At 36.0% G+C, this 13707-nt stretch overlaps 2 protein-coding genes across 2 annotated transcripts; both read left to right on the plus strand.

Annotated features, from left to right (window-relative positions):
* Positions 1 to 866: 866 nt before the first annotated feature.
* LOC120561861 lies at positions 867 to 3538 on the plus strand. The gene is made up of 5 exons (XM_039805172.1): positions 867 to 997; positions 1454 to 1711; positions 2505 to 2807; positions 2889 to 3164; positions 3266 to 3538. Exons 1-5 carry the CDS (start codon positions 931 to 933, stop codon positions 3355 to 3357), a joined length of 996 nt encoding a protein of 331 aa, XP_039661106.1. The 5' UTR covers positions 867 to 930; the 3' UTR covers positions 3358 to 3538.
* Positions 3539 to 8629: 5091 nt separating this feature from the next.
* LOC120561860 (carcinoembryonic antigen-related cell adhesion molecule 5-like) lies at positions 8630 to 13329 on the plus strand. Its single transcript, XM_039805170.1, has 5 exons — positions 8630 to 8698; positions 8880 to 9188; positions 11509 to 11790; positions 11904 to 12170; positions 12244 to 13329. The coding sequence occupies exons 1-5, from the start codon at positions 8644 to 8646 to the stop codon at positions 12342 to 12344; spliced, it is 1014 nt and encodes a 337-aa protein (XP_039661104.1). The 5' UTR covers positions 8630 to 8643; the 3' UTR covers positions 12345 to 13329.
* The last annotated feature ends 378 nt before the right edge of the window (positions 13330 to 13707 follow it).

Consider the following 13707-nt stretch of genomic DNA (forward strand, 5'->3'; position numbering starts at 1 on the left):
GTGTGAATGAGTGAAGTAAATAAGTTAAGGTGTTTTTGTGCTCTTTAATCTCGTAATCATTCAATATTTTCTCTTAAAAAACATTACAGTTCTCACACAACTTTTTTACTGTTTTCCTTTGAAATCTTTTTACCAGAAAAGCCTTGCCTGTTTTGGAAACAACATATAATAATACACTTTTAATCTAATAAAAACTAGTCATTACTGAAATAATTATTGTTGTAATAGGACATTTTTCTTAGGTGGACTTCACATTCTAGTTAAAATGTCACATCCCCGGGGGTTAAATAATGTCAGACTTTGTTACGTGATCAGATTAGGAGATAGGAAAGAGTAGGACAACATTATATTGTTTAGATTTAAAGAGAAGAACAGATCCTACACTGTAAAGCTGCTTTATTATTATTATAGCAACACCCATGTCTAGGCCAGCTGAGAGGCTGTTGTAGTAATAAAACAAGTAATTTACTGTACTTTATAGCTATATTGAGAAAAGGAGGGAATTACAAGTAATGACCACCTTTGAGACAGTGCCATCTAGTGTTTGATGCAATGCTCTGACAAAACTGTCCAGAACAATTGTCATTTTCAACACAGCTGTTTCTACTTGTTGCTGTTGCTTCATAACAATCCATATTTATATAATTAACAATAATTCACATAACCCCACAACTTGCAGAAGTCACAAAAGCTAACCTAACCTTTGTAATTACAGATTTTCTGTCATAGTTAATGGAAGTTTCATTTGCTTATAGGTTGCATTGATTTCATCACCAAGTAAATTCCGATGTTAAACAATATGATGGGTGTGACTGAAATGAATCATATTTTAGTAATAGGTTAAGAAGATACATTTCCTGCAGCTAACTCAAAGTTTCTATAAAAAACGAGGTATTGTAGTTATTGTTTAAACCCACAGTGGAGTCAGCCATGAGAGACATTGCTATGAAACCCTACTGGAGGAGTCTTTACTGTGTGTTGCTGGTGGCGCTGATCGGTAAGAGCACTTCATTTACTGACTGTTGATTTTTACATAGACTGTCACTCCAGGGACTGATTATAAACCTTTTATATGAGCACTTGGTTTAATGTTATATTAAGAAAGCTGGTTATATGATGATGTTTAAGAGACTGAAAAACATCCCTTGTGCTAAATGTTACATTTTTGATTCTGATAACAAATTAAATGTGTTACTCATGTATGCTACTGAATTCAAGGATTTGAATCCTCAGGATTCAGTGATGTATATGTAGTTTAGACTGGCTTTGACACACTTCTGTGATTTTAAATATAACCTAATCTTTCCTGGTGTGGACTTAACTATACCCTTTATATTTGTATTTTTTGAGCAAGGCCTGTGAAATAACCCTTCACTCATATTAGGATTATAAGTAATGAAAAGAACTACATTATACATTGTCTGATACAGCCGTACTGATTCTTCTCCCTCAGGTGCTCCAGGTTTGGAGGCCTGGGAGCAGATTTCCTGGACCGGTGAGTTGACAGCTGGTTTTAGTACCACTTTCACCTGTTCCTCTTCTTGCCACCCAAACTGCATCTACACCTGGTCTTTTGAGGGCCATACTGTCAACGGGAGCACATTAACCTGGACACCAGATGGACTGGACAAAACAGTGGAATTAAAGTGCAATGTGCTCAATCCAGAAACAGGAGTCGCCAGCAGTATGACCTCCATTGTACAAATTAAGAGTAAGTACAGTAGGTTTATCACTGTATCAGGTGTGCAGTGGTGGAAAATAATTAGGTACATTTACTCAAGTAGTGTAAATTTTTTACTGAACAATTTTAAGGTACTTGTACTTTACTTTTATGTATCCATTAAATGCTACTTTATACTTCTACTGCACTACATTTCAGAATTAAATATTGAACTCTCTTCTCAATTAAATTTTTTTTGGTGCATTTTAGGCCTTTAGTTGACAGGTGACAGCTGAAGACATGAAAGGGGAGAGTGAGGGGGGGAATGACATGCAGCAAAGGGCCGCAGGTCAGAGTCGAACCTGGGCCCGCTGCGTTGAGGACTAAACCTCTATATATGGGTGGCCCTTCTACCAACTGAGCTATTTGGCGTCCCTTCTCGACTAAATTGTTTTTGACAGCTACAGTTTTTTCTTTTCAGGTTAGCATTTTACATAAAAAAATATATAGATGAGCTTATAAAATATTTTTTAAAGGTGCCTGACCCTTAGGTTAGGAACCACAGGACTTAATTACCTAACAGTATATAAAATGGTTAGTCAGTCATAGGGGCCATTCTTCTGCAGGACTAGTACTTGTACTTTGATACATTTTGCAGATTATACTTATTACTAACTACTGTATTTTTACGTGAGGAAAGGATCTGAATATGTCTTCCGCAACTGTAACTGAATCCACTATTATATGCGTTGACAAATAATGTAGATGTATTATCTCTGATGTGTGTGCTTCTTCCTTCCTTCATGGTTTGGAAATCCTCTCCATCTGGTGTCTTCTGTTACAGATCGAGTGTCTGTGCAACTCAGTCCACCAAACACTGTCCCATCTCTCAATCAGACCCTGGATGTGGTCTGCCATGGTGCTCCATCAGGTGACCACTCCGGACCATCACGCCAGGTGAACCAGGTGGTCTGGTACAAAAATGGACAAAAAGTGACTCTTCGTGAAAATATGCAGCTGCTGCAAAACAACCTCACACTTCACTTTGACTCGACACTGCCTTCTGATGCTGGATTCTACCTGTGTAAGACTTATGAACCTATGGTTCAAGAGACAAGAGTTTTCAGCCTGGGCTATCTACTCAGCTGTAAGTATTCATGTAGTGAGCACTAGTTTGAATAAACCGTTATTATTCACACACTGTAGTGAGCGTTCTAATCTTTTGTAGTTGATCCATGGAACGTCAGCATCGACGGACCAGACACCGTGTTTCCTGGCAGACTGAGTAAATTCACCTGCTTGACGAGCTGTACCTTAAATGTGGACTGTACTGTCAGATGGCAGTTCAGGCAGGGTTTCCCCATTGGAAGCTACTTTTCAGTCTATGAAAATGAGCTCAAGTGGACACCTTCTATACCAGGTACTTTCCAAAACCTCACCTGTGTTGCCGAAAATGCAGCTGTTGGACGCTCTGCTGAGGCCACCAAGATGGTAGAAGTTAGAGGTAATGACAACTCTTTACTATCTGCTCTTTTGTCTATTATTACATCAGCGTCAAATTACATGTTAAATCCAGTCTAATAAGTAATCTTCATCCGTATACAGGTATTCCTCTCTCTGGATCAGAGGCGGTGCAGCTCAGTGGACTTCTTGCAATGATCGTCGGCCTGGGACTGCTGGTGCTATTTGAGTCATAGGACTGTTTACTTTTTCTATTTTTTTTTACCGTTTATGCTTTAATGAGTATATTTGCCCTTTTTGAAATGTAATTCTTTGCTTTTAATCTTGTTCATAAAAACCTTTTCATGTTTGTACAATTATTCACCAATTTTAATAGACCAATTTAATTTATTAATTATTGTGTACCATAAAATCCTGTATGAGTAAAATAAACTTTTATGAAGCCATGAAATAAAAGTGTACAAAAGAGAATTGCTTTCAGGACATTTGTTAAAAAAATGTAGTCCATGTAAACCCCCAAATTGCAGAATTCCAATCAAAATGCTATTAACGTTTAGAAAATATATCTTATGCGTTTAACTTGACAGTGTATCCTTTTACAGAAGAGTTATGTATCTTTGGTAACATTTTACTTTAAGTTTTCTACATAAGAGTGACATGGCACTGTCATGAATACATGACACTGTAATGACACATGAACCCTAACCATAACCATAACATGTCATGACAAAACCGAATGACACTTACTAAAAAAGAGTTATGTCATAAACGTTTATGACTTGTCTATAATGTTTTATGACACGTTCATGACAGTGTCATGTCACTCTTATGTAGAAAACTTAAAGTAAAGTGTAACCGTAGCTTTCTCACAGCAGTGTCCGAAATGGGTGTGAACAGCAGGACTGCAGTCACAGAAACTGTTTTTGGATTATTACAATGAAGCCTATTTGATTCATGGTTTCTCAGGTTAAATAATTTTAGTGCAAATGTATGGGGTAGTTTAATCAGACAAATAAGATAATCTAACAATCTACAGTAATACAGAGTTGCAGTATTTTTACTGTGGCGGAATTATTTCATTCACAAATCTTCAGCCATGATTTACATGTTTACACATACAGTAAAATTCTGGTTTTATGAAAGATACAGTGACATAGTTGCTTATTGTTCTGGACTGTTACTGAGACTCCAGCGTTTCAGCAATCAGCTGTCATCACATCCTGCTGTGATGACAGCTTCAAATGCTGAAATTCTGTTTTTTTAAGGCAAGGCAGCTTTATTTGTACAGCACATTTCAGCAACAAGGCAATTCAAAATGCTTTACATGAAACATTAAAAAACAGTTAGAAAACAATTAAAAACAAATTTAAAGCATTAAAAGACAAAAAATAAAATGTAAAGAGCAATTAGAAAACAATTAAAAATCATTAAAAGACAAGAATAAAATGTACAGTGCAGCATAAGAATTTTAAAGAAAGAGCAGTTAAAAATAGGTTATTTAAAGAAAGGCAACATTAAAAAGATAGGTCTTCAGCCTGGATTTAAAAGAAGTGAGAGTTGCAGCGGACCTGCAGTTTTCTGGGAGTTTGTTCCAGATATGTGGAGCATAAAAACTGAACGCTGCTTCCCACTGTTGAGTTCTGACTCTGGGGACAACAAGTAGACCTGTCCCAGACGACCTGAGAGGTCTGGGTGGGTCATAGTGTAGTAGCAGATCAGAAATGTATTTTGGCCCTAAACCATTTAGTGATTTATAAACCAGCAAAAGTATTTTGAAATCAATTCTTTGAGGCACTGGAAGCCAGTGTAGAGACTTCAGTACTTTAAAGTAGAATCCAAAGTATAGTTAATGTCTCTGATGGTCACATGTTACATTTTAAACGTTTTGTTGATAATGATGCCAGTTGTTGGTGTTTCCTTTAGCTAAATGAGACATCATTTGACTTGAAGTTGATCCCTGACCTGGATGTGTTACTGATTTACTTGCACGCTGAAAAGAGGTTTTTGTGAAGTCAACTTATCTAGAAAATAACTGACCCGTTTATACTTGTGGTTGTGCTTAGTGACTAAACAAACTCTTACCCTCCTGAAACCGAACAAATAAGACCGATAAGAGAATCACACAGAGCGGAGGGAGACCTGTTTGACCTCATTGTTCTTTTGTCTTTTTTTGTCTGGTTGTTGTCCCACCTGTTAAATATCATTTTGGCCCTGTGGTTAAGTTAGAATGGGGATGCAAAACTAGAAAACTATTTAAAACTATACTGTTTATGTAAAACAATAAAAAGGTTTACCATTTGACACCAGAGAGGTATACATTTGGGCTTCATTTAAATTTCAGTTGAAACACTGGAAACTATATGTTGTCTGTGTTGTAAAATTGAAATGTATCCTGGTGGTATAAACAACAGCAGTTACATAGGGTATTTTAATGATAAAATATCCCAAAGAAACATGAAAAACTGTAAATAAAGTTAATGTCTGTATTGTATTTTTTTTATGGCATATGACATTATTAATAAGGTAAATATAGTATTTTGAAAATGTGTTTCCATTATCTGCAACTCTACTACATGTTCTGTGTACTTGCCCAACATCACTTTTGATAATCAATGGACCATTGTTTGATTTGGTGGCCCCTTGCTGATGAAATACAAAAAATGCAAATGCAAAACACATTTTGTTAAAGGCTGTAGTATCTGAATACTTTGATCTCTGGGTCGTAGATTATTTTATTTTTTAAAGAAAAACAAACCATTTAGCTTTAATATCTTGTATTAGACTATTCTTTCATTTTCTTTATTTATCTCTCTGCCTATTTATTTTTTTCTTTGTTTTGCTCCTCTATTCAGTTTTTGGCATGGCCTGCTGTTTGCTCTCCAAAGGGAGGCGCTAGTGCTCTCAGTTACACAGGCAGTTATAAGAGGTGAACAAAATGAAGTCCATAATGAGCTATTTCTTTAACTGCACTGTATGTGTATTATTGTTTCACCCTTTAAAGAGTTGTGCCTTTAGTTTACTTGATACAAGTTTAATTCATACAATAGAATAAAGTCCAAAGACCTATTTCCATTGTGTTCCTAATGTAATCAGTCCACCAGCAAACCAACACACAGCAAACCATGTCAATAAATACATACATTTTACAAAATTCCATAACAATGATAACTGGGATGATATTCTTACACTTCCAGGTTTCCCGTAAGTCATAATTTGACCTGATAGCATTAACGATAAACAAAGGTGGATTGTTATCAGTCATGCCACCCAAGCATCCATATACCTGCATCTGTCAAAGCAGTTTTAAATAATAACAAGGCATTATCAGTACAAACCCAGGCCCCTATAAAACAGGCGCATATTTTCCACCTCAGACTCACTGCCAAGCATGGCAGGATGATTCTCTCTTATTGGAAAATGTGTTTTTTCTGGTCAGGGTTACAAGGCCAGAACATGAGGGCATCAAGCAGCCGTCTGTCTTATTTCAGGGCAAGAGCTAATAAAAGTGAGATAAGATGAGAACTTTTATATTTTATTATATATTTTATTATTTTAGAATATAGATCATTATTATTATTAGTAGTATTACATTGTTTTTTTCTTGTATACCTTGTTTATTTTTGTGAAGCCTTACACAAAACACCTTCATACAAATTTTGCAATATCATTTTGCATATGACATTTAGTCAAAACCTAATACATTATATGACAGGTTTTTATTAGACCACATACAGTAGTGAGATGACTTTGTTTTCCACCTCAGACACCTGAACTGATATGCCAGCTAATATTTAATATATAAAGTTAACAGCTGGGTCTGGGACTTGTTCTACCTACAAATAGTTTTTCTTGTACAGCCTCACTCAGAATCAAAAGGCTTCCAGGTATTCCAATTTCCCTGTTTCTCTTTATCAAGAGACGGGAAAAAACTACCTCTCACACGTCTGTCAAGTTATTATATATAACTTATATATATTATAAGAGGTGATAACACTTTTTGAATGTCATGGAACCATTATTCAAACTATATTCCTTATACTATGTGAGCATTTATAACTCTATAACCAGTGGTAGAAAAATTCAATTCTCCTTTGAGGTACTTACTCTGTTGTCACTTTATGCTACTTTATACTTCTACTCCACCAGGTTTTTTTGACAGCTGTAGTTACTATACTTTTCAGTTTTCAGATTATACATAAAAAATATAATCAACTAATGAATTATGATGTATTATTATAGAGTAATACACCTTACAGTATACAGTTGAATTTAGCCCCATCTGTATCATCAACATTAAAGTGATTTTCATAGATAAAGTATTTCAAATTTGAATCGCGTAATAGAATTTATATTCTGAAATTCTGCATAATGAGTACATTTACTTTGGTACTTTATGTATATTTTGACACTAGTAATTATGTACTTTTACTTAGGAAACATGTTTTTATATTGTAGGTAGGGACAGTGGGAATCTCGTTCATCCATTCATGCGCGTCACTAATTAGATGACGAGGCATTTGGCTACCTTAAGAGAGTCATAGTTACTCAATGTGTTTTGGAGAGAGACTAAATGTACTGTAAACATAATTTTTGTTTGTTTACAAAAAATATCAACGGGCTTCTTTAACTAAAAGATATGAATACTTCTTGTATGACTGTTATAACACTGTTTAACACTGTACATGTAAAACACTGCCAAGTAGACAACACTAAGTATCAACATGAAAATGCAACAGCCTATTTATATTAGAATAAATAAAACTATACATTATATATGTATAATAAGGCATGATGATATACCATTCAATTAAATAATTAGAAGCTGTCCTTCAATGCTGCTACTCCTACTCATCCACATGCTCTGCAAATAACACAGCCCAGTCATCAATCTCACCTCCTGTGTGTCAGGTATAACACAGGTTTGCTCAGATACTGAACTTTGCACCACAAGTGTTTACTGAGTGTTATTGTGTAAGGTATAACGGTCTGCCTACTCAACGTGTTATGCTAGAAAAGATGTATGAAACAGATGAGAGGTGCACTGATTGAATTGTGAAAATACTAATTAACCTGCTGGTCTGTCATCATACAACATACTGTATCATAAATGAAAACTAGACAGTTATTGCTGTGTTGCTAATTGCAAGATTCAGTCCACTCAGTCCACAGAGCAGAACACATCCTCAGTAAACAAAGCCGAAAGCGTCATAATGGTACACTGAAGCCTTTGGAAGTAGGGGTGGACCCCCACCCACCCACCCAATCCTGCATCACATACCATCTGTCATAATTTGTCATTTTGCTCTTTGGCCATTTACAGAACTTCACCCCAAATGGTAAACAGAAAATATAATCCACCTTTTGTAAGTTTGATAAGAGTGAACACCAAATAACCAGAAACACCTGCAGATAACAACTGTGGGTTACTGCTTCAGGTATTTATGGGGAGGGGGCTGGACATTTGTTTTCTAAGTATAATAGAGGAGTAATAGCGAGGGCATCCTCAGACCATCCTTACAAAAATGGAGACGAATACTGAAGTAACCCTGGCCATTGTATTGCTGGTTTTAATACAAGGTAGGCTCTGTTATAGCTGAATTTGTGAATATGATAACTTCATTATTCTAGTAAAAATGGAAGTGTGTTTCATTTACAGTACCAGTCAAAGGTTTGAATGCGCTTGAATGAGAAAGTGTGTCCAAACGTTTGACTGGAACTATATATAACAGTTGATAACCAACATAATTCTCTTCTTCAGGTGTTCTGGTCTCTGGTGCTGTGGAGGTCCGGCCCTCCATCAACCCTGCTGTAGTCGGGACCTCTGTGACGCTGTCTCTGTTTCCTTCGACCGCTCTGAAAAGTGGAAGCTGGGCAGTGGGAGAGTCCCTCATCCTCACCTGGCTGGGAGACCAGCAGGCAGTCTTCCCCAGTTACAGCGGCAGGGCATCAGTCAACATCCTCACTGGAGCTCTCAGCCTGAGCTCCGTCACGGTGGCAGACTCGGGAGTCTACGTGGTGCAGAGCAGTGAAATCCAGCTTAAGGCCAATGCTTCCATCACTGTTCTAGGTGAGAGTAAACAAATTGCTAAAGTTCAGTTACTAATTGTAATAGTTCATCCATTAGAAACTCCATAGCCAGCTCATAGTAAACTGCCCAAATGCCATTCAAAGTGAGAGTTTAGTTAGCAGCATCATCACCCTCCTCTCTGCACTATTGAACTGCAGAGATCAAATCTAACAATGTTTAATCTACTCTACGTTTAAATAAAAAATTATACTGGTTTGAGTCATATTTCAGAAAGGTAATACCTCTATTTAAGTAGGATACTTTGGGGACTTATTCCACAACTGCCTATATACATTTTTGTTGTATGTTTATTATTAGTATTTGGAGCAGATTGGATATTACAAGGACAAGAACATTTCAGCAGGTCAATGTTTTGTGTCACACCTTATTTATTCTGCATTTCTCCATTATATTAATCCTTATTACATTCAATTTTAGTTTTAGATTTAGGTTAGTGCTTTAAAGAAGGCCTCAAATAAACTGTGGGCATTGTTAGGCAAATATATTGTTTCTCTTCTAATCCAAATAAACCTATTTCCTAAAGAAATAGTATTTGTTTCCTAAAGATTGTCATTCTACTGTAATGTCAAAGTATTGTCGCTTCTGATCCTGTCATGAAGAAAAATGATATTTTTAAACATTATTTATTCAACCTGAATGACGCATGCAAGTACATTAAGAATATATACAGTCAACAAGGAAATCTGTTTTAGAGGGCACACAGAAAATGTAATAAAGTAGATGGTGTAACAGGACAAGCATAATTCTCATGAGAAAATAAAGAAGTTGTTGTTGTGGACAAACAACAGCCAAACAATTAAGATTGTCAAAATGAAGAATTATATTAAATGTAATTAGAACATACAAACAAAAGAAAGTGAACATCAACTCATTGCAATGGGGAGAGGCAGAGAAAACCTCTTACTGTAACAGGGTTATGTTGTAATGAAAATTGATGATCCCAAAACAATATTCAGAAAGGACATACAGGAATTCTGCCTCATGATATTTGGACATGCTACTTTCTGTAAGAGCGTGTGTGTTTTGGTATTGCTGCCCTTTCACATGACTGAATAGTTTCTGTTTGTATCTGCATCTGTCAACACCCAACACTCACCTTTAATTTCTTGTCATTTCATCTACTTGTTCCTTCAGTTTCTGTCCTTCAGACTATTTCTGTTGGGTCAATAGCTACCAAGAAGTCTCTGCCTCCCAATACAAAACAAACTCTATAATAATCATATCAACATGTTGTATATGTGTATGATATATATGAACATACAATGTTTGCATTTTACCTCCAATGATTATATCACTTATTATATCACGTAAATATAGATTGCATACATTACAACAAGGAGTACAAAGTTATTAAACTGATTTCTAACAAAGCATTATTTTAGCTTGTACCAGTTGTAACCGATACCTTTATTAATGGTTATTCTATTTTGTATTGCTTTATAGATCAGTAATTATCCTTAATAAGAGTTGCCAGATTGTGAAAAATCCATCTGCCTTGTAGTTTATCCTTTAGCATAGCACTTTGACTCTTTTAGGTTTATCTTTTAGTGGAATTTTAATTTTAGTGGATCTTTTATTAATCACTTCTTGAAGACTGCTTACTTTTGAATAAGCCATCAAGTCTATGGTCAATACTGTAAGTCATTAAGAAAGGATTCTAAATATCTCACTTTCTAAAATGTATGTCAAACATAGGATTATTATCATTATTGTTATTGCTATTATTATTATCATCATCATGAAGTGGTTATTAGCCTAGCACCATATGTTCTTATACTGTACTGTGTATATACACTCAGTATACACTTTAGGTGCACATGAACAGTGTAATGCATTCAAATAAAATTGTTCTACCATAAAGTACCATAAATGTTCTGTTTTATTGATACTATCATAGAGATAATAAATAAAAAATGTATACATTTTAGCTAGTAAAAAAATAGTCTGGCCCCCCCTCACGTAGGACAAAAATAAATAAGAAACACCTTTCAATACATTTGAGTGCAGTACAACTGTGATCTTACTAATACATATATAAGAAAATTTACACATTTCAAACAATGTCACGAAAAACTGAACATTATAAGCTTTGTAAAGATAGATATTGTGGCAGGGCTGTTGCATTGGACTGTATTAGATTGTACAGGTGTAAATGGGCCAAAACGTGTAGGCCTATGAAACATTAACATCCATTTTTTGTTTGGATGCTGTACCGCCATTGCCTGCCTACTACAAAGCCTTACAGTGTACAGTGTGTTGAAACATCCTGATCCTTGCCTGATCCACTTGTCTTCCATAGAGCCCATCTCAAATGTGACCGTGAGAGCCAATCAAACTGAACTGATGGAGTTCAACAGTTCAGCCGTCGCTACCTGCTCCGTCTCTTCTGGATCCTCTCTCTCTTTCCTCTGGATGAACGGCAGCTCTGAGGTTACAGCCAGTAACAGAGTTAAACTCACTGATAGAAACTCCACTCTCACAATAGTTAATGTGACCCGCTACGACCAGGGACCGTTCAGGTGTTGTGTGTCTAATCCTGTCAGTAATGGAACCAGTAATCCAGTAAACTTTACTATCAGCTGTGAGTAGGACAGTATCATTCCAATCATAATTTGCCATCATTCTACACAAACAGTGTTCTTAAAGGCTGTATGCCTCTCCTTGTCTGTGTTGTTCTTTCTGTCGCTTTCTCAGATGGTCCAGATAACATGGCGCTAACCGTGAACGGACAGAACACCACTTCCTTTCTCATTGGTTCCAATCTAACGATGCTCTGTTCAGTACAGTCCAATCCTCCAGTTCAGCTTAGATGGGCTTTCAGAGGAGAGCGTGTGAACACTACGGGTCCATTGTTGCAGCTGTTCAATGTCAGCGAGAACCGAAGCGGAGCATATTCCTGTCTGGCCTTCAACAATCACACCAACATGAACAGCAATATCACCGCACACATCAAGATAGCAAGTGAGTTTGTTGGTATAGGGAGGTAAACCTCCATATTTCTCCATCTGTTCCTTACTTTGGTTTGTCTTTACAGAGCCTTCGCTGTCAGGATCTGAACCACAGGCAGTCAATGTGTGGCTCTTGCCGCTGCTACTAGTTGTTGCATCTCTTTTTTCACTGTCAGGCAAGTTGTAGAATAATTGTAATAATTGTCTTGTAAATAAATTATACTTTTTGTCATTCATACACTTGGATTGACAATAAATTCTAGTTTCCATCACATTTCTCTCTTTTAAAAAGAAAAAAAAGCTATATTATCCCTTCAAAATGGAGACATTTCTACATTATTCAGACCACCCGAAGTCTTGAACATGAAATACAGTAATGTGTTAAAAAGTTAGACTTGTGCAGCAGGTCGCAGATTATTAGGTCATATCTGCTTCCTGTTCAGACATAACTGGCATGAATGATTGAACAGACTGCAACTTGTGATTATTTTCATTATTGATTACTTATTTTATCAATTAATAGTTTAGTCTATGACGAGAATATGCCTGGAAAAAGTTCCCATCATTATCTTGTAATGCCTAAATTGAAAGATTCAAAGAGCATGGCTATTTAATCCACTAACGTTGAGGGCTAATAATACAGCAAAATAAATCTGATTTGAAAAGATGTAACTAGTGCATTTGTTTTGGTCAATTAACCAGTTCCAATAAAGGGTGACTCTGTTCTAGACAGTGTCTCCTAATTATGTTTATACACAACTAATTTGTTTTGCCAAACACATTTTGAAGTAAAATTAATGTAGTTTCAGTTTACACTCATGGTACTTAAATTAGAGACTAAGATGCAGAAATATTTTCGACTGCAGTGGTATTGAATGAAAAAAACAAAACATTGTGATGTAACTAATATAACTTGAATAACTGCCTCTCTTTCACAGATGTTGCTGGCTTATGAATGACTGATGTGACACTGTAAACCTTTAATACAGCATTCAAACTTCTGTATCTTGAAATGTTTTTTTTCTTGATTCAGCGATTGAATTATGAAAAGATAATTATTATTACCAAATTTGGTTATCATTACTCATGTCAAATATATTTCTTTGACCTTGCATGTTGTAATATATTCACTAATCAAAAAATTCTGGTTGATAAGGAGTACTTAAAGAGAGCAGAAAATACGCCTACCTCAAAGACAAAAATCGCGTACAGAAAGATTAACTGTAACCAGCCAAACCTCTATTTCATTTTATCCTTAATAAAAATACTACTGCACAGACTCTTTAAGTGTTTGGGTCTTTGTTGGCGATCTATGTACTGTTTAGCGATCATGATTTCCACTTGAATTACTGTCAATGTTTTAGTAAGATAACTGAGATAATTCCCTTGATGCTGCAATGGCTGATTTAAATGCAGTCTTAAACCATGAGGAAATGTTTTTTGTGGCTCTTCTGGTTGGTTAAAAGTTGCAGAACTGCCTAGGTTTACAGTAAATGGACACTCCTTGGTGTGGCCTGGTGTGGACCAGGGCAAAACAAGGTGTGGCCAGG

Source organism: Perca fluviatilis, chromosome 7, assembly GCF_010015445.1.
Source record: "Perca fluviatilis chromosome 7, GENO_Pfluv_1.0, whole genome shotgun sequence".
In the NCBI taxonomy this organism is placed as follows: Eukaryota; Metazoa; Chordata; class Actinopteri; order Perciformes; family Percidae; genus Perca; species Perca fluviatilis.